The sequence below is a fragment of the Lagopus muta genome, chromosome 5, assembly GCF_023343835.1.
Source record: "Lagopus muta isolate bLagMut1 chromosome 5, bLagMut1 primary, whole genome shotgun sequence".
NCBI classification, from domain to species: domain Eukaryota; kingdom Metazoa; phylum Chordata; class Aves; order Galliformes; family Phasianidae; genus Lagopus; species Lagopus muta.
The window spans coordinates 41,317,694-41,337,298 of record NC_064437.1 but is presented as its reverse complement, the minus strand read 5'-3'; the positions used below and the strand labels follow the sequence as shown (position 1 = coordinate 41,337,298).

Sequence of the window (19,605 nt, the reverse complement as noted above, 5' to 3'; positions counted from 1 at the left end):
ACAAATAGTTTGCTACTCAGGTCAGAAACATTGAGTATTACCTACCTAATTTGGCAGTAGTTTATAGGAAGCATTAAGTAGTCCACGGAGCAGAACAATTCCCGCCCGAGGAGCTGCTCCAACTCATTGTGGAGTTATAGAATAAAGATGCTTCTGATCCTTTGGGAAAAGGATTATGAAAATGCATGGAAAAAATGTACTGTCCACACATAGTAATATCATGGCTGTTTTCAATCACTTGGTCCCTACAAAACAAATGGTCTCACTGAACAATATGAACTCCTAGCCCAGACAAGGGCAGAAAGACAGGAGCTAGTCACAGCCCATCAGGGTTTACATTTTCATAACCTTAAAATGCTCATACTCAATCTTGCTTCCCTCCTGTTAAAGCCAAACTTGCTTCATGCATCTGCAGTGGCAATAAGCTGCCGCACAACAGAGCAGAGCACGGCTGTGCCAGGGGAAGGATGCGAGCCTGGCCACCAGCAGCTCCTGCAGAGGCCAGGTCAGAGCCTCCAAGGGAAGAGAAAGCAAACCCTGGTTTTGCAAAATTTGAAACAAGCCCCTCCCAAAGGCTCACCACCCCATCTCCCATGTCCGCTTCCCCCCCCCATAGATGGAAATCCCTGATCATCTTTGTAAGATCAGCAGGCAGCAAGAGGTGGATGCATAGTTTAGCTGCCCACATTCCCCTGTGTTTTCAACTAACCTCTTGCCTGTTCTTCGGAAATATTTCATGGCCAAGCAGGGGGTGGGGAAGTGTTTTATTCCCATTTTGGCAGTAGATTTTTTTTTTCTGCCTGGTCTGGAGCTGATTTTTAATGGGTTGTGCTGGGTGCCGTGGGAGTCTGTAAAGATGGTCATCTCTGCTGGCCTCATTTTTGCCGTTATCTTGATTCTTGCAGAGCCTGGGTGGTAAGACTTGTAGGGGAAGAGAAGTTAATTAAGAAGAATGACATTGCTGCAAGTAAAACAAGAAAAAGCCTCTACGCCTGCAGCGACATTAGCCAAATTTGCTAGCTTAAAAATAAACACAGCAGCCTGTGGAAGATATGTTTTGCTTAGGACTGAGAGATACCTGCCTCAGGAAAACTGCTTTAATAGTAAACAGTTCTGCACAAGGTCGCTACCACTGAAAGTCTGCAGTCTCACTGCCCAGCTGGGTTCTTGCATCCACCTCAAAGACCACATTCCTTTTACCATGCCTCTCTGCCACACGCAGGGGTCCTGTTCATCCACAGCTACTATTTTCCAAGGACACATTTCTAAGTCACCCCTTTCTCTTGCCTTCGGCAGCAGCATTTCAGGCTGCCCAGAAACCCAGACAAGCAATTCACACAGGGTGAGCACACTACCAAGATGAATTGGAAACCCCAAAATCCTACAGCCAAGCCCTACGTGCCCTTGCCACAGCACTCATATCCTGAGACTGACAGAACTGTGTTGCATCTCAACCTTGGAAACCAAAGCCTACAGAACCAAGGCAGGCGTGTGCCCATGTGCGAGCAGCTGGGGAACCCACAGCAGCTTTGTACAGCCTTTGAAGCTAATGAATTGGAGCTGGGAGGGTTGGGAAACCCAGACTAAGTGTCAACTGCACTGAGGGAAATAAAAATAATGAAGCAAGGCTCCTCCAGAAGATGGATTGCTTGAGTCCAGGAGCAAAGGGGAGTGGATATAACTAGTTCAGGAAATTGAAAACAACTTTTGGTAAGAAGTTCTTTTCGCTCTAACACTTGGTCTTTTATCAAAGCTCATTTGGATCCTGACAGCAGCGTGCCAAGCAGCTCTGTTCCGTTGTAATGCAAAAGACAGGCCCAGCAGCCAGGAGGTTAACAGCTAATGGAGCGAAGTCAGGTTTGATTTCCCTGGAGATTGCTCACAAAGGAAAGCCAGGAGACAAGGAATGCTGCAAATGTCCTTCTGTGACAGCACAGTTTCCCCTTGCACTGGGTGAAGCCCTTGCTTGTGCTCTCTGCCTTCACCCCACAGCTCATTCCTGCACTCCGGCGGGAGAGCAAATTAAAGCAGGAAAGGGGAGATATGAGCCCCTGACCTCAGACCAGAGCAGTGCTGGGGAGCAGCATATCTCCTTGCTTCAGGGATTTTTCCCTTCACCCACACTGCTTTCCTAGTACCCGATGTAAATCCTCCTGCCAGGGGTTAGCCTGACATATAAGCAGCTCTAGCAGCAAATCCTCAGCCCTCTCCTTGTCTCTTCCCACTCCTTGAGTTTTCCAGATGCCACTGCAAGTTTGCATCCTTTCAGCAGCATTGCAAAGGGAGCATGGAAAGATGCTTTTGCACCCCAAATGAACTCTGGCAAGGCTGGTTCACAAGTGCACATCCAAGGTCTTCCTACAGGACACTGCATCCTCATAATGCTGGTGTGCTCAAGGGCACATTTAAAGCAGACTGCCAAGAAAACAACTTGTTTTAAGAGAAAGGGCCCAATTCCTCTCACTTGGGACTTGTTACAGCCCATGGAAAAAAGACTTTTGGCTTCCCTAGGCTTCGCCTTATATATCTCAAGGTGGCTTGACATCAGTGTAGTTGCTCCCAATTCATGCTGGTTCAATAAAAAGGAATCCATTGTGACAGGTCCCAGTGAGAAGATGGGAGAGTCGGGTGCTCCAGCCACAAAACTCTACATATACAGGGGGAGGAGTTGAGCCTCCCTCCCGGTCTTACCACAGGCATCTGAAACTGCCTCGTGATACTTTATAACCTTCTCCTCAATAAATCATTGCTATCTGCTTTGTACATGTAGACATAAAAATAGCTGGAAGTTGCATTGGAGCATTGGTACCTGCTTCAAATTTAAGAGGCCTGTTGCAAATTACAGCAGCAGGGAATAAAGCATGAATACTTAATAGATGAGTATTGAAAAGTAGTAAACACACTGTCACAATTTCCCTTTAAGGACATTAGCCAGTAAAAGTGGCTCACATTCTTTAGGCTCAAAAATATTTAGGTGTTTTGCTCATATGCTGTACCAACGAAGTAAAGAAGAATCGCTTCTCTATGTTAAAAGGGGTAAGCAGGGTGAGAACTCCCCTCATGGGTGCTGCTGCTCACCACCCACCTTGCAAAAGCTCATCCTGCACAGGTAGCATACAGCATCATGGTCACTACAGTGGATGTGGGCAAAGCCACTGCAGCCCGTGCCATCTGCACAGGTTTTGCCATTCCCAAGGGCTTCACTTCAAATTGGAGGAAGAGAGCTGCCTCCTGCGGATGCTGGGCCACGCACAACTGGCCCTGCATATTTGGAGCATGGGAGTTAGCGCGGAGGCTGAAATATCACGCTATCAGTAGGGCCCTGTGAAGAGAAAATAGCAGAGGATCTGGTGGCAGTTTCCTTTCAAGACGTACAGGAATAGCAGCACACATCTCTGCTGGATCATATGGACTGAATTCCTCTACCCAAATCCTTTGGCTTTGAATTCTTCTGCATTTTTTCTCTTCCTTGGCTTGTTTGTTGTTTCAGGACCACTAAATCACGGAGAATGGTTTATATTATATAACCACCCTGTCCTTATTGCATTTTGGGGAGGAGATTCTGACATACAGCCAGATCTAATTTGTACTTTAAATTGGCTTCTGGGCCAGGCAGTCATGCCTTCCAGATGGAAAATCCAGTTGCACTCACCAGCAAGTATCCCAGTACGCTTGGATCCCAAGTCAGCTTTGTTCCTAGCACTCCAAAGCCTGCTTTGTGGCATGCTTTCCTTTTCTTTTACAGCTGAAGAGAGGTTGATGATCATAGCAGTTCCTGGTGAGGAAGCATCACGTTCCACCACCTGTACCAGTTCAGCTGTCAGCCCTGCCTCGCTGTCCTGCTATTTTTCCTAGAAGCCTATTCAACAGCTGTAGCTTGATAGCTGCCAGATTTGGAATTTGTCTCCCAGGGTAAGTCCTTTCAGGTTGCCTTTTCAAGAGTGACTCTGCTACACTTGCTCAACCTGTTAAAATTATTTTTGATTCAGGGTAGCGTTAAAGTAAAGCAAATGCCATGTCGCTTTCATGTATGCAAAGATTTGCGTGGCACAAGATCCTCTCTTCTCCTGCCAGAGCAGAATCAAAGGTTCTTTTGGCCCTGGATTATGTTACAGCCAGGACCTGACCAGCAGCACGTTATGCATGGGGCACTCCAACACTGCTCTCTGTTTCTGTGAGCTAAAATGCTGCTGTTGATGGTGACAAGCCTGAGTTGTCACTTGCTTTGAAGAGGGCCAGTGAGGCAAGGTAGCCACTGTCTTGAAAAAGCCCCACATGCACCTGGGAGCATATCTCAGAGCTGTCCTGTTCCACATATCCATCTCTGGGAGCCAGTGGAAACAGCAGCCCAGGTAAGGCACACAAGCCATATCTCACAGGGAAGGTGCAATGCTTCGACTGGCCATCTGTTTGTATTCATCCACTGGGGAAACACCATTCAAAGGCATAGTTTTCTGCACCATAGACAGATGTGAATCTGCATTTTGTCTGTGGCTTCCTCACCAGTCCCTGTGACACTTTTCATTTTTTTAGCCTTGATCTCTCAAGCCACACACAGTTCTAAAATAGCATGGTCTCAAAGATAAAACAACAATATGATCCTTTTCCCATCTCTACCACTCTTCCACTTGGTAACACTGGGAAAGGCCACTCGCTCTTCGTATCACCATCCCTCTTTCCCTATCTGTAACATAAAACAAGTGACTCTACTTCATAAGCTGCTCACAGATAAAATGCTGACCAGGGTTATCGTTTGGGGAAAAAGGACAGATAAAACATCAGCCACAGAACACTTCCAGACAGAATTACCAAAGCTCTCCCTTACATACACATCCTGAATCTAACGCTGCCCATGATGAACACATTGTCTTTATTGGTCTGGAAAGGCTTGACACCAGGGCATCAATTAAGCCTGCTAATGCTCACCTCACACATGCCACTCATCACCATGGGAAGTGAAGAGTGGTGCTGTGGGATACCTAAGAAGTCCTTCAGGGCAGCACAGAGCAAGGGCCCCTGACTATTAATGGTCTGTCTGATACCGATAGAGGCACAGCTACCTCACCACAAGCCTTCTGCAACCTCCTCAAGTTTCTCCATGTTTTTAGGAGCTCCCTTTGCTCTGCTTTGAAAATGCATGGGATCAAAATGAGATCTTGGGAGAAAGGTTAAGAGTTTAAGAATGAGCTTCCTTGGAGTTATTATCTGTGGACAGCCAAAGATTGAAAAACAGGTGAGAAGATTGCCAGTCATTAGCTGAATGAGCAAGATCACACCTGAAAGCCTTCATGAGAAACCCACACCTGAAAGTCAACGTTGCAGCTTGAAAGCATATGGGTGGTTTCTGCCCTGATGGGCAATCAGCACTGCATTGCACAAGAGCAGGAGCACAGTGGCTGGCAGGGACAACAAGAGTCAACCAGGCATATTTATTGTGCAGGAGAGCCGAGGTGTTGATCAACACATCGCAGAGATGGACATATCTGCAGCCACGTCTCCACCACACAGCACCCACTCACCTCCTGGGTTCCCATTTGCAGCACCTCTTCCAGGGACACATATTTAGCACAGTAGTATAAACCACCATTGAATCTGAGTGGCCGCACTTTATAGCCACTTCAGCTCAGGCCCAAACAATTGCAGAGTCCACCGTAGCAAGGATTAGGCCCGTATATTATTTTTAAAGCAATAGTTTGTTTTGGTTTCACTCTCGTCTGCACCTCTCTGAAACTGCCTGCTGTTTGTTTGGGATATTTGCAGGCATGCAGTATTTTCCCATCCAACTTTACAAGGGACGTTGCCGTCTTAGCAGGCTCTGCCTTTGACTCCTGCGCTGCTATGGCCAAGTCCTTGGACTCCTTGCAGAGTAAATCAACTGATGTCTACAAAAGCAGATGTGAAAAAATAACATATGCATAAGAACGGACACATTAAACTATGAGAAGTAATTGCAGGTGTGCAGGAGAGTTCCAAGACCGATGCTTATTGCTCCAGTGGATAAAAAGGCTACAAGGACTGGGGACCTACACTTCATACTCCATGTGAAAACCCAGGCAAATCCTCTCTTATTGAAAACTGGCACTTTGAAAAACAGGGAATTGCAGCCCAGTGCTTCTCCCAAGATCTTCTCCCAAAGCTTCTCCCAAGCCCTGTTTGATGCTTCCCTCATGCAGGGCTGAGGCCCAGCAGCAGGGACTAGCTAGAACTGGCTCCTGAAAAGATGGAAAAATAGTTTCCTGAGGGAAAAGAAGAATTAGGCTTGTTTCACTTTGAAGGCTTGTTTGTTTGGTGCCTTTGGAAAAAAAGAAAAAAGAAAAAAAAAAAAAGGAAAAAAACAGTGATGTTTTTGATATTAAAAAAACACCCTTAAACAAAGAAGAAATCATTAAAAACTACATAAAGCAGTTATCCCTGTTGACAAACACTGCTGGCTGGCTGCAGTGCTATGCTAAGTTAGACGTGGCACAGCATTACTCAGCAGCAATGAGGGCTGCTGCAGATCACCACTGACAGCAGCTGCTGAAAAACCCTGGTCTGGTTTAGAGCCCACAACCCCTCCTGCTCCACTGCTTAGACTGGTGTCTGCTATTGTGTGAATGGTACAACGTTAGCAGCACACGTGTTTATCTACCTGTTAGTGCCACACACCAGCTCCCACCCCACTGTGCTGAGGAGCATCCTTCAAAGACAGAGCAAGGCCTCCTTCCTTCAGGAAATCAAGCTGCCTTGTGCTCCCAGACTCACTATGACAAAACCAAGATGCATAATCCAAAGAATTAATGTAGCCTTTAAGCTCTAAAACAGCTATTTCATACATAGAGCAAATCTGATCCTGCAGTAGGAGGGATACCTTTCTTGGCATAGCTGCCATCTGTGCTCCCAGCACAATAGCAATGGAATTACGCTACTATCTTTGGTTAACTTCTCACTTATCTACCAAACACCCCATAGTCAAAACAGCTTGTCTCGCAAAATACGTTGCAAGTGTCAAAGCAAATTTTCTCCATCTTTCCTTAGACAAAACACATTCTCCATCCTATGAGTTAACACCATGAAGAGTTTCCTACATGATTACAGAAAACCAAGAGCCAAACCCACGCGGCTCCACACTGAGACGCCGAGGGCTCTGAAACTGGAAACCCACTCAAACGCTTCCCTTCGGCTGAGCCAGGAGCCTCAGGGGTCCCAATAACCTGAGGTAGTGCTCCAAGGTCTGTCACTCAGAGACAAAACCCACTTTTCTGCTGCCAAAACACAGCAAAAAAACAGCTTCCTGCCATTTCTTCAGCCTATTTCCCCCGAGGCATCACCTCAGCTCCTAAGGGAAGGAGGTGGGAGGGCAGAGCCAAAACTTGCAAGAACCCTTTTCAACCTTCCAGAAGGCTTCAAAATGAGTCCCCACAGCACCACCAGGTAAAGAGGATGCTTCTCTGCCAGTCCTCCTCAGTCAGGGGACCCAAAATAAGTCTCCATGCATGCTCAAGGAGCAATTGCCTCGGGGATCACCTCAGGCCCACAGCGTTTTGCCTCTGCCCCAGCTCAGCACCAGACGGGATGTGGGAAGCTGCACACCGCTGGCCCTACCTCTGCCCACAGTTCCAGAAATGGCAGTAATTAAGTTGTAAATGCAGCAATGCTCTTCCAACCCCCCCCCCCCCCCCCCCCCCCACCCTATATGTTTTCATTCAGCCGTACAGCAGAAATATTTCCTGGCATCTGTCTTCAATTGAGGGCAGGGAGGGAGGTAAACTGATGAAGAGAAGACCTATGGAAGGGACGTGTTCTTAGAGGTCCTTTGGGGAAAAGGAGGGGGAGACAAAAAAGAAGAGCAACAGCGCCTTTGATCAACATTTCCACAATGCTGTGTTTAAGGTAGTGAGCATAAGCCCCATTATTTCAGGCACGTGGTCCACATGCTCCAGTACCAAGCTGCAGGCTGCTTCACTTCTGAGTGCTAGAAAAATATCCTCACCTTCACTTGCGTGTTTCCTTGCTGGAAATCCAACAAGGAGTATCCTCCCCAGAATTAGCAAAACAGATACCAGTGCAAAAGCCAGAATGAGAAGAATAAAATGCTGACAAACTCACCACGAGTCTCAGCACAACACTCCTGCCTGGGAAAGCACAGAGGCACCACGTCCCCATTGCTGCCTGCCTGCCTGCATACGCAAGCTGCAGGAACCAGGAGCAGTAAGAAACAATTGCAGGCAAAAATCAGAGACCACTGCTGGAGGAGATAATGATCCACACCTGCTGCACGCTGGGGAACACCTGGGGCTGGGCTCACAAACCAAGCCCTGGGAGAAAGCTCAGCAGCTGCTCTTTGCTAGCAAGTGCTCACGCCATCACAGCCCTATGCAAAGCTGGCCTGTGCCATATGAGCAATGCACAACAGTGCAGTGAAATATCACCTGTAAGCAGCTCTTGCTCTTATACAAGGCAATTTCACCTCACTCCTGTTCGCTGCACGCACACAGAGAGTTTATTATCCTCTTTCCATCTGTAAGACATCAGGTTTTCTCTTCAATGTTATAAGCCTTCCAACAGAACCACTTGTACTTTTTTTCCATATCCTTGCTGGGACGTATAAAAAAAAAAAACCCTCTCAACGCAAAGCTGTTTCCCATGGCACACCTTCCAGACTGCCCTGCTCCTTCCCACAAGTTCCAGCTTTTCTCCCAAATCCACCTTGTACCAAAAAACAGCATTTACTTACACAAGAAACACGTTGTTCCCACTGTGTCGTGGCTCCTTTGTTAACATACAAAGGTCTTGTGAACAGTGCCTGCCAATTCCAGAGAAAAAGCCAAGCAATTAATGGCCAACAGAACCCCAGCTAATCATTCTGCATGCATTACCTTTGCACAGAAGCCAACAAAGTAATAAAATCACCAGGGCCAGTGTGAACCACTGCATTGCCCAAATGGAATCACCTGCTGCTATGGTATTTCCATAAAACCCTATTCCTTCAGGCCACTCCACCCCCACATTTCTTTTCCTGTAGTATGGGCTTAAAGGGCAAAAGTGGTCACAGGAGTTGCATTGCATCATAGGAAATATCAGAGTGTCTTATCTAGGCAGCAGCTGTCATTCTTCCTCTCAATGACCTGAAGAAAATCCTAAAATGTATACTCCCTCTAAACACTAGAATGTGCACCAGAGTTAAAAATAATGGCAAAAAATAATAATAATAATGGGGAGGTATATCCACACCCAATGCTCAGAGCTCTGTCTTATGTGAGAATACACAGAAAATCCTGATTTTGTAATATTCAATTTCCAGGTTACCCTAGGTCCCCATGACAGAAGGACCTAAGTCCCATCTTTCAATGCAAGCATAGCTCCTTAGCAGATACAACCCTGCATGACCAGTCAGGTTGAGCTTGCTGCCATGCTTCCAGGTGGTCCCAATTAATCCCACGGAGTTAGAGCACAGCACGTAATCGGGAGCTCGCCTGCTCAGTCGGCAACTGGGAGCCCCAGACGTGCTGTATTTATCTGTAAATCAAAGTGAAACTAAGCAGCTCCCTGTCCTTGACAGCATTGGTGTGTCTCCCAGAACGTGTTGCAAATGACTTTTATGACATGCTATGCGTCTTTCCACGTTGGACAGAGTGTTTATTCAAAGGTTTCTTCTGAAAAAAATATCAGAGGCCGTCCAATGGGACCAGAATATATTCAAGAGCATATGCCGTCTTGTTTTATATTTTTTTTTTGTCCATCAATAGCCATTGTGCTGTTTGAAAAATGAAGAAGAGTTTTGTTAATGGAAAAGCTTTTCAACGCTTTGATTTCTTGGTTTTTCTCCATCCCCTTCACCCCCTCTTTCTTTCTCTGCAAAATGCCACTTGCAATTCACCATCTTTTTGTTCTGGGTGGTTATGCTAAAACTTCTGACCAAAGGCTTCTGGCCAAATTTTGCCCTCAGATATGCGCATTCAACTGCTGGTGAAATTAGTGGTTTGTTTGCGTGCAAGTTGCAGGAAGGAATTTGGCTCAGTCGGCAGCATTTTCCAAGTGGCCACAGAGTGCATGCACACCAATTGTTCAGACCCACACTTTGGACAACATGGCCCCAGGGCAGCCAAATTCCCAGACCCCCACGCATCACATACCAAAACAGTCATGGTGCTGAGCTGCTGAGAAAGCATACCTCAGCGTTGGAGGAGGAAGTAGAACATCTGCTTGGCATGCTGGCATGGGAGCTGGCTGCTGGGCTTTTGTCTCCAGGCCGCTTTTGTGGCTACAACCCTGCTGAGCTACCTGAAGGAATCTAATGGCAGGGGCATCACAGAGGAAAGCAGGTACTGTGTGTTACAAGTGTGCATTATCTTGCATGTCTACATGACTGCATGTCTGCTGGTGCATTGATGAGTGACACAGCACACACAGAACCCTGCTTGCTCTCCACTGACTGCAGAGTAGGTGGGTGCCTCCACAACACTACCTGGAATAATGTCACCATACACCCAAGACCTCTAATATTGCATGCTATGAGGTGGTGACCAAACTTTCCAATTAGGAAAAAGCCTGCTTGTGGAGAGTCTAGTTGTTCTATGTATGCACATTCTCCATGGAGGAATCTGCCTGATGCAATTAGGTGCAATTAGGATGGAGGAAATGACACTGTTCATGGCTGGTCCCCATGTTTCTCCCACTGTTTCAGTTAGTGGCAGCACAATAATGAGTTTCAAGAAGAGTGGAAAGCAAAAGAATGAACAAGCCCAATATTGAACTCTTTTGTTCATTCAGCTAACAACAGAATCTTCACGTGCACCATTCTTCAACTAAAAGGATGAAGAGCAAATGCTATGACATGCCTACAGCATTTCCAGCCCAAAGGCCTTTCTGGTACTTGTATCCATCCCTGTGCCAGCCTTAAAAACCTCTCCTGCATGCTGAGGTACACAAGGAGAAAACAACATCCTTGACACAAGACCTAGTTCACATCCTTTTTAAGCCAGATTATTCCCACTCATGTATTTTGGGAGACAACGTAAACATGGTCCAAACTTGTCAAACTCATAGAAATTTCCCAGGTACACCTCTGAACTGAAAACAAGTCATTACCACTTTACAGAAACCACTTCTTTTTGTCAACAGGGTTGCTTAATGACTCTCTGGACCAATAGCTTGTTACAGAAGCACACAGACTTTCTCCTAGGAAAGCTACACAGAGTCTGCAAGCTTCTTCATTCAGATGAATTTTTTGCCCTGACCCTTCGGTCCATATGCTGCAACAGTCCCCCAACAACCATGAAGCTCATCATGAAAAGAATGCTCCATGACATAAGCAAAAGCGCTAGAAGTGACTTTGCAAGACTGCACCTGGCTTATAGACATATAGACATAGCACAAGAGTTTGATCTTTGACCAGGAAATATTTCTAACCTTCTAGAGTCTGCACCTTCATAAGCATGAGAGCTTTTTGGATTGAACCTTTTCTGTGACATCCAAGTAACTCCCAGTGGGGATGAACAAAAAAAAAAGCCCAACAAACCGCTCAACTAAAAGAACAGAAAATAATTGCCCTCAAAGGAAGAACCTCTCTAGTGTCTTGGCTACATAACACAATGATAAACCTGAATAAAATTGGTCTTGGTCTCTGCTGACACCAAAGACCTGGATGGATATTGTTGTCATCACTTTGAACCGAAGGACACAAAAGACCTCATTTATTCTTCCTGCTTCATTCCCTGCCATAAAAGCCAGGAAATGTAGTAATATGGCATTTCCAGTGCCATTTCATTCACTTTGTGCCTGAATTATTTTTATTTCCCAAGACAAATGAAGAAGTGTGAGACAAGCAGTCGTCCTTAATTCCAAATTTCCTGCCATTGACCAGTTTAAACCATAGATCTGATGTTGTTAGGACAATATTTTCTTCTATATATGTCTTACTGGTGATGTTAACTACTTACTGTTTATTTCCTACAGCAGCTGGGAACACGGAAACATGTACTGAAAGGGCTGAGTCACCTCTCTGTTGTTTAATGTTAGCATCACAGCCTGGACACAGCTTGGTAAGGATGTTCGTGCCTCCAAAACCAGGAGCTCCTGTCAGGGTGGAGTATAGACCTTCAAAAAAAGGAGAAAAAAAAGCAGTGAGAAGCAGTGCCAAATGGGGGAGTGCCAACAAACAGTGAGCATGGATGGACAGTCAGACCTTAATCCCGCTAAACGGAAAGCAGATAGCCCTGAAGGGAACTTCTGCTACTCTAGTCTCACCAACCAAACAGTGAGGTTTTCAGCTCTTTGTGGACAAGCAGAATTTGCAAAGAACAACAGGAGTCACTGCCACTATCTTCTCCCCTCTTTGCTTGCCAGATGGAAGCAAGCCCCCAGCACAAGCCCCCAGCACAAGCCCGGGGACTCCCCAAGGATTCAGTTTGGGTTAATAACATCCACGTTCCCTGGGAGCTAGGGATTTGTTATGGAAACGCTGCCAGAAAGGCTTAGCTTTGGCTCCTCTTCCCAAACAGTCACAGAAAGGCTGCAAAGTGTCCATTGGAACCCTGAGCTGAGCTGAAGACACAGGCAAGCAGGGAGAGATACACCATCAGGGCTGTGGTTCTTGGCAGAGACACGGGGCATCATCAAGCTCTGGTTCTCCAAGGCTAGGACAGATGGGGGGTCCTCTCCTTCCTTCCCTTCGCAGTCCTCCTTTCTCAAATGCTCCTTCAGAAAAACAGGTGAAGGATATCGGGGGATTGCTCAGAGGCCATCTCACTTCCTGCTCCACCTTTGCATCTTTCCATTGGCAAGGAAGGTGCCATTTGGGGCTGCTTGTCACCAGCTGAGAGATAAGCAGAAGTACAAGAAAAAATAATAGCCCTTTGATTTTTTTAGGGAAATGCAGAAAAAGAAGGGTAGGGGATATGGGACTGCTGGCAGGAAACCACGTCTTAGTGAAGTGAGGTGTAATGAACAGAAAACACCAGTCCATAGGGCTCTCTGCAGGAGATGGTCACAACCCTAATGGAACCATCAGAAAAATATTGTTTTCCTTGCAGTAACACCTCAAGACCAATTTACTACAAAGAGGAGAGAGCTGTAAAAGAGTGGGAAGTCACTTCATCCAGTGCTGTTTCCCAGGGACTGCATAAGGCCAGTTCAATTTGCACCTTTTATCACCCTTGCCCGAGTCTTGATGCTGCTTTGCAGGAGCCCTCTCCCCAAGGCAATAAAACCAAAATTACTGCAGAAAGCATGTCATGGAAACAGCTCACCTGGAATTCAGGGGAGCTTTGCTGGGGTGAGAGCCACCAAAAGACACTGATGGAGTCATCTGTCCCAGGTATCCAAGCAGACCCAGTAAAGCCCCTCACACAGCACCAGGTGCCCTTCCCGTGTGCTGAAGCAGTATGAGTTGAGCTCCTCATTTCTGTGGACGCCAAATTACAACCAGAGCATCCCCATGCCCCGCAATCCACTTCCTCCCTTACACTTTCCCACTGCGTTTCTTTCCCCTTCAAGAGACCCTCCGCAATTTTTTCCATCGTTTCTCTTCTCCATTTCTGAGAAATGAGGGTTCCAACAGCTGCTTGCCTCTCTTCTGCTCCAGCACTGCTGAGGATGAGCTGACCTGCTGAGAACCCCCCCAACCCCCCTGCAAGTCCAGATCTCCTCTCTCCCAGCTTTGTTTTCAGGCAAAATTAGGCTGAGTTTCAAACAAACCTGGGCCAGACTTCAACTGAGCTTGAGCCAAGTCCTAATTTATGCTGTCAGTGTATTGTTTGGGGTCAAAACCATAAGACACATGGAGGCTTCACTTCTTTTTTCTCCAATTTGAAAGCATCTGAGATGTCCCGGCTGCATTTAGCTGCTGGCAATTGCCCTGACCACAACACAGAGCAGGACTCATCTGGGAGCTGAATGAGGGGCTGGGCTGAGCAAAGGGTTAATGTATGGGGCTTCAAGTCCGGCCTGGGCAGTTATTTCAGGGTCGTGCTCTCAAGTGATAAATTCTCAAAAAACAAATCTCAGTGCAGGGAAAAATGCCGTTACTCTTAATTATATGGAGATGCATTTTAGCAAGTAACCCTTTGCCTGCAAGGGATGCATATGAGGAGAGGGCTTAACTAGGAAAATGCTTCTTCATTTAAGCACATGCAGCCAATGATTTTGATTTTGTCAGGTTAGGGTTTTGTCTGCACCACAAAAACAGAAAGCACCCTGAATTAGTGACGGGAGCAGTAATTCAGACTGGCATCAGGTGCTGAGGTAGGAAGTTCCTTCCCTCCCACAAATTTTGTTAGCAGCAGGGATGGAAAAGTTGATTAAGTTCAACTGAGAACATCTACCCTCTGCACAGCTCCCATGTGTATGTAACACAGGTATGACAAAGCAGATATGAGATACCTCCTCCCAGCACCAACGTGAAAGAGGCAAGCCATGGTCTGCTACGGTGAGTGGAGGGTCTGCATCTCCTCCAAAGGAAAATGCTGACTTCAGAGATGCCACCAAGATGACTGCTTGGAGGCCAGCAAGGCCAGAAGCTGGAGCACAGCTCTTCTCTGCAAATTTTGCTCTCCCTGATGGGAAAGTTTAGTCTTGCTGGGAGCCTGCATTTATCTTGTGGCTGGAGGAATTGCTCTGAACTGGAGACCAGTAAGTTAAACAATCTCCCCAGCTTGCCTTTGTGCTGCAAACATGTTACACAGCGCTTCCATAGTTTGGGCAATAGTGAGGCTGTGTGTCATGTATTATTCCTGGCCATCTGGAACAAGCATTAACCACAAATAAGCAAATTTGCTTGTTCTTTACTGCAAAGAAAGAACTTTGCCAGAGCAATGCTCGCTTCCACCGATGACAGATGTTTTGGGCATGCTTGGGTACCAATGTGCATGCAAACCAGAAATCACCCTCCTCCGCCCTGAGGACTCGCCAAGTTTTACAGACTGAGATTCTTAAATGCAAAGAAAAAAAAAATCCGGTTTTTAAGTTGACTCAAGTTTACTTTTTTCCTGGCTCTTTGGCCTGGTATCCCTGTGGACCAAAGCTCACCCCATGGTTCCAACACTCTTTGTCCTGCCAAGTTTTGCAGCGGCGGGCAGCTTGCAGGCGACGCGGGGCAAGCAACCGTATGGCTGAGGTTGGAGGGACACACAGAAGCAAGACCCCCACCAACACATCTGAACCACTGCCTGGAAAAGTCCCCAGCCCCAGGATTAGGGGCTTCCTACAGAGCCAGCCCATACCCACCCGCACACATTCTCCCTCTCCTCTCATACACTCACACGTACACGCGGCCGCTCGCTTACTTTCAACCTCCCACGCAAAGCAGAGGACAAAATGAAATCAATAAATAACCACTGTTAGCTCCTGCATTTCCAAAGTAGTGAACAGGGATTTGAGTACATGTAATTTCCATTAACCTCATTTACTCAAAAACCGTAACACCCTGGCCACTGCTCTACAAATGTCCAGGCTCACTGCAAGCCACCGGTGCTGGCAAGCCCTTGCTGTTTCTTTGCCCAGAACCAGGATTTTTTTTGTTATTATTATTTTATTTTATTTTTTAGCTGGGCAGCTGCTGTCCTTAAGCTTTCATTTCACTGTGCTGTTCTCAATTACCAGCATTATTCAGAAGGGGGCTGTGGTCCAGAACCACCACCCCTGGGTGCCTGGGATTTCAGTAGCAGGCTGCCGGAGCACTCTGCATTTGGCTGCTAACCTGTGTGCAGCACCACTTCAAAGCTGTCCCATTTCTTACAGAAATTGTCCTGAAAATGTGTGTGCCCACAGCCTCTACTACCCAAGCAGGCACAGGGAGATGTGTCTTACCCCATTTGACACTGTCTCCCATAACATCTACACAGGTAAACTTAGGAAGTGTGGGATAGACAAGTGGAGCATCTTCTGTAAGAGAAAACACTGAGACACCTGGGGCTGTTCAGCCTGGAGAAGGGAAGACAGAGGAGGATCTTATCAATGCCTGTAAATATCATCTCTGGAGATGTTCAGCACCCTTATTATTATTGTAAACATATTATTATTGTATGTTTCAAGCCCTGATAGTCAGTCAATGCAAGGGAAATCAATCTTTTTGGTTTGTTGCAATCTTCCTTGCCTTCATTCCACATTGTGCTGAGCAGCTCTCCAAATTGCAGCATAGCAGCATGTTGCCCTACAGTCGCACCCTGACTTACCCAGACTTCCGCCTGTGCATTTTTAGAGGCTGCTCAGAACTACAAGGAGACAAGGCAATTGAGCTCCTTTTTAGGAAATCCTTTTCAAGAATAGCAACTTATAATGGGAGCACAGTGCAAAAGTAAGCACCCTTCCACAGGAAAGGGTCTTTACAGCAACCCTCAAAGCACTGGGGAACAAGGCAGGTGAAGTGTTCTGGGTTTTCCCTTCGTACTCATTTTCTTTTTCTGTCTTCTGGAAAAGGGACCAAAAAAAAAAAAAAAAAAATACATATATATATTATTTTTAATGACTAAACTATATTTTGTAATGAAAAAAACAGATGAGAAAGGAGCATGTACATATAACTTCCATGCAACTGAAAACCACACTTTACGTAAAGATGCATTCATATGTGTTTGCTTCCTATGGACAAAAAAAAAAAAAAAACAAAAAAAACAACAAACCTGTTCTCAACACTTACCTCAAAATGTTTTTGAACAAATGCCTTTTGTTTAAAGAAATTCAGCTGCATCTCAAGCAGCTTAGCACACATATAGCCAAGAGCTGCTGGCAGAGACTGTTTTCCAGCACTGCATTTGCACGGTTTTCCTATACAGATTCCAGAGTTGGGCTCTTTCCTTGTTCTTCAGCGTAAGTGATGCAAAGCATGGTTTTACTTCATGAATGGTTTGTTTACATGCACAACGAAGCAAAGCTCTCTTTCAGGTCACATCTAGAGACAAGCAAGCAAACCCCAAAAGCTGTATTTACACACAGAGATGCATTTCCATCCACCTGGCTATAAGGAACAAGTCCATCTACGCAGCACAGAACCAGTTGCACAGAACAATACGTGCCTCTGTGCACACAGCTGCCCAGCAGAACAGTTTATGAAAGCTCATGCACTTCATCCTCAACCATCTGGCTTGGGCTTACCAGTGTCCAGCTCAAGCCATGCTTACGCACGACCCTTCCGTCCAACACAACATGGAAGGATGTCTTTTTTAAAACTTTTTGCAAGGCCACCTGTTTTCACAAACCCTCCCAAAGTTTGAATCTTGGCGTTGTCTTTCTCCCCTGTTGCCTTTTGCTCAGGGTGAAGCTGGCCGGCTGGGAGGACACAGCAGAGCCCTGCGCACAGCAGTGTTGTGATCACTCTACAGACCACTCCCCACAGGGCAAAGGTGCAGGTGAGGTCTGTTCACAGCACACATCGGTGCCCCTACGCACCTCTCATCCCCAGCTTTCCCCTCGCATAGCATGAGATCTGCCACCCTAAAAATAAGTTCCCCAGCCGACAGCTGATCCCCACACAAAAGACCCTCCATATCCCAGGAATTCCACGGGGCTGACAGGCAGGGGAGCAGTCCCACTTTTTTGCTCCCAGCCCTGAATACCGCCGTCAGCCCAGCGTCCTCGCAGCTGAGCTCGCTGCAAGCCCAAGCAGCCCCCGTGCTGGTGGCTCCAGGCTGTGGTGGGGGTTAGCAGATATCAGGGCTGCACAAGTGCCACCTGCTTTGGCCAGTCACTGCTGCAGACTGAGCCCGGTGCAGATGGATGGAGGGCCGTAGTAGTCTGCTAAATGCCTCGTCTCAGCCTCACATTACCCATATGCACTGCAATCCTGCTCAGAGCAGCTCTCCAGCCACAATCCCTGCTCATGCCTGCTGGCACAGGGCTGGCGGTGGCATCAGGACGGCACAGGCACTACTGACACCGAAGGCCTTTGTTGTCTATTTATACCCTGCCCTCTGGAAGCAGCTCACTGGCTGCAGTCCCTCCATGCCTTGTCACTCCTCACTTTGCAAACTGGCTCCCAACAGCCCCACTGCTGCCATCTGGAGAGTTGCTCCCTTCTCACTTGCTCCTTTTTAAATAGAGCACCATTAGGCGTCCAGATCGCATTGTCTGGTTAAAAGGGAGGGAAATACTCTTCTTATCAAAGACATAATAACAGGCTACTGACCCCAAGATCCCAACCTTTACCTTCCTCTTGCTCCTGGCATGCTGAAGTTCATGCCGCCTGCTACACAGGTGGGTACTAGGGGCAGAACTCGGAACAGGGCTCATTGCAATAACACAAATACACGATGCAGCCATTAGAATAACCAACTTACATATACCCCATAAAGGAATTTCTCTATCATTACCCTCACTTTTCAGAAGGATTAGATAACCCTGGTGCTGCTGAATGAACTAAAAGCCTTTCAGCTCTCAAAGAGCACTACAAGCTCTGTGATGAATCCATGAATGGACATAGCCTGTGCCAGAGGGTAACACTACCTCCCTTCACATCCTTCCTGTTCCTTTAAGGTTCTTCTACTCACGTCTTAAGGGACTCCCAAAACCCACATTGCTCAAAACCATGAGACAGGTATTTGGATCAGACCAGGGAAAAGGACGTGGTGCCCAGCAGAGATCCTCTGGACGCCCTACTAGGGACAAGCCCTCTGCTAACCCTCAGCCCCATTTCTTCCCACCCTAGTGATTGGGACAGCAGACAGACACCCAGAGGGACTGACAGACAGGATTTATTTATGAGCAGCGCATGTCTGCGGAGCCCAGGGATCCTCCAGCTGTCTCTGGAGCCACTAACAAAGCCATGAGGCCAGGAAGTGTCAGCTGGGGCTGGGGGAGCTGGGTCATGTTGCAGAGGAGGGGACCAAGAAGAAGGAGGAGGGCCATGGCAGGTGATGGATGTGGCACACAGCAGGTGTCCTTCCTGACGCACTTTTGGGGCTACTGCTGCTGCATGCACTTGGGAAATCAAAGGATGAAAGGAAAACAAGCAAGTTCGCAGATGGCAGAGACCCATGTAGAAAGGCCACCCCAACCTGACCCATCTCCCTGCCCATTTGGATGCATCCAACCTTGGTCACTGCACCAGCTACCCCAGCCTCACCTCCAGCTGCAGCTCCTCTGTAGTGGGACACATCCGTGGGGTGGAACTGGTCATCACCAAAAAGCAGAAGCACAAAGCAATATAGCCCCAAACTCCCCACCCTGAAAAGCAGCCAAGGCCACATCCATCCCAGGCATGCCAGGAAGAGCCCAGTGAGAGCAAACATGCACATGTTCCTGGTAAAGCTTTGAGGACCATATTGTTTGCTAAAGCATTGCTCCACAGGCCCCAGAGGACTCACGGGAATGAAGGAACCAAGCACTGGTTTTTGCTTTCCTCAAACAGATTGCTCAGTGGCACCAAGATCTAAAGAAATCACCGTAAAATGCAATCCGTTTGCTATTTGTGCTATTCTCATTAATTTCTTCCCTGGAATTTGGGGTTTGCCCTCCCTGGGAGGCTGTTTTGTGCAGAACCTGGAAAGTTCCAGCTCTTCTCAGCAGCCCAGCTGTCCCTACATCTTGAGCTCACCAAGCTCTCTGGAGGATACTCCATTTTGCTGGGCTCCATCTCCCACCTCTGGGCTAGTTTTTGGGCAAAGCCTAAGCATGGCCCTCCAGCAGACCTGG

The 19,605-nt window shown here is 47.1% G+C and overlaps 1 protein-coding gene across 1 annotated transcript in view; it reads right to left on the bottom strand.

Moving 5' to 3' along the window:
* Positions 1 to 8,196, bottom strand: part of LOC125693398 (collagen alpha-1(XIII) chain-like) — a 29,817-nt gene extending 21,621 nt beyond the window's left edge. The window contains exon 1 of the mRNA XM_048945310.1: positions 8,089 to 8,196. Within this exon, the coding sequence (XP_048801267.1) occupies positions 8,089 to 8,145 (57 nt within the window). The 5' untranslated portion in view covers positions 8,146 to 8,196. The remainder of the gene's footprint in view (positions 1 to 8,088) is intronic.
* Positions 8,197 to 19,605: the final 11,409 nt, after the last annotated feature.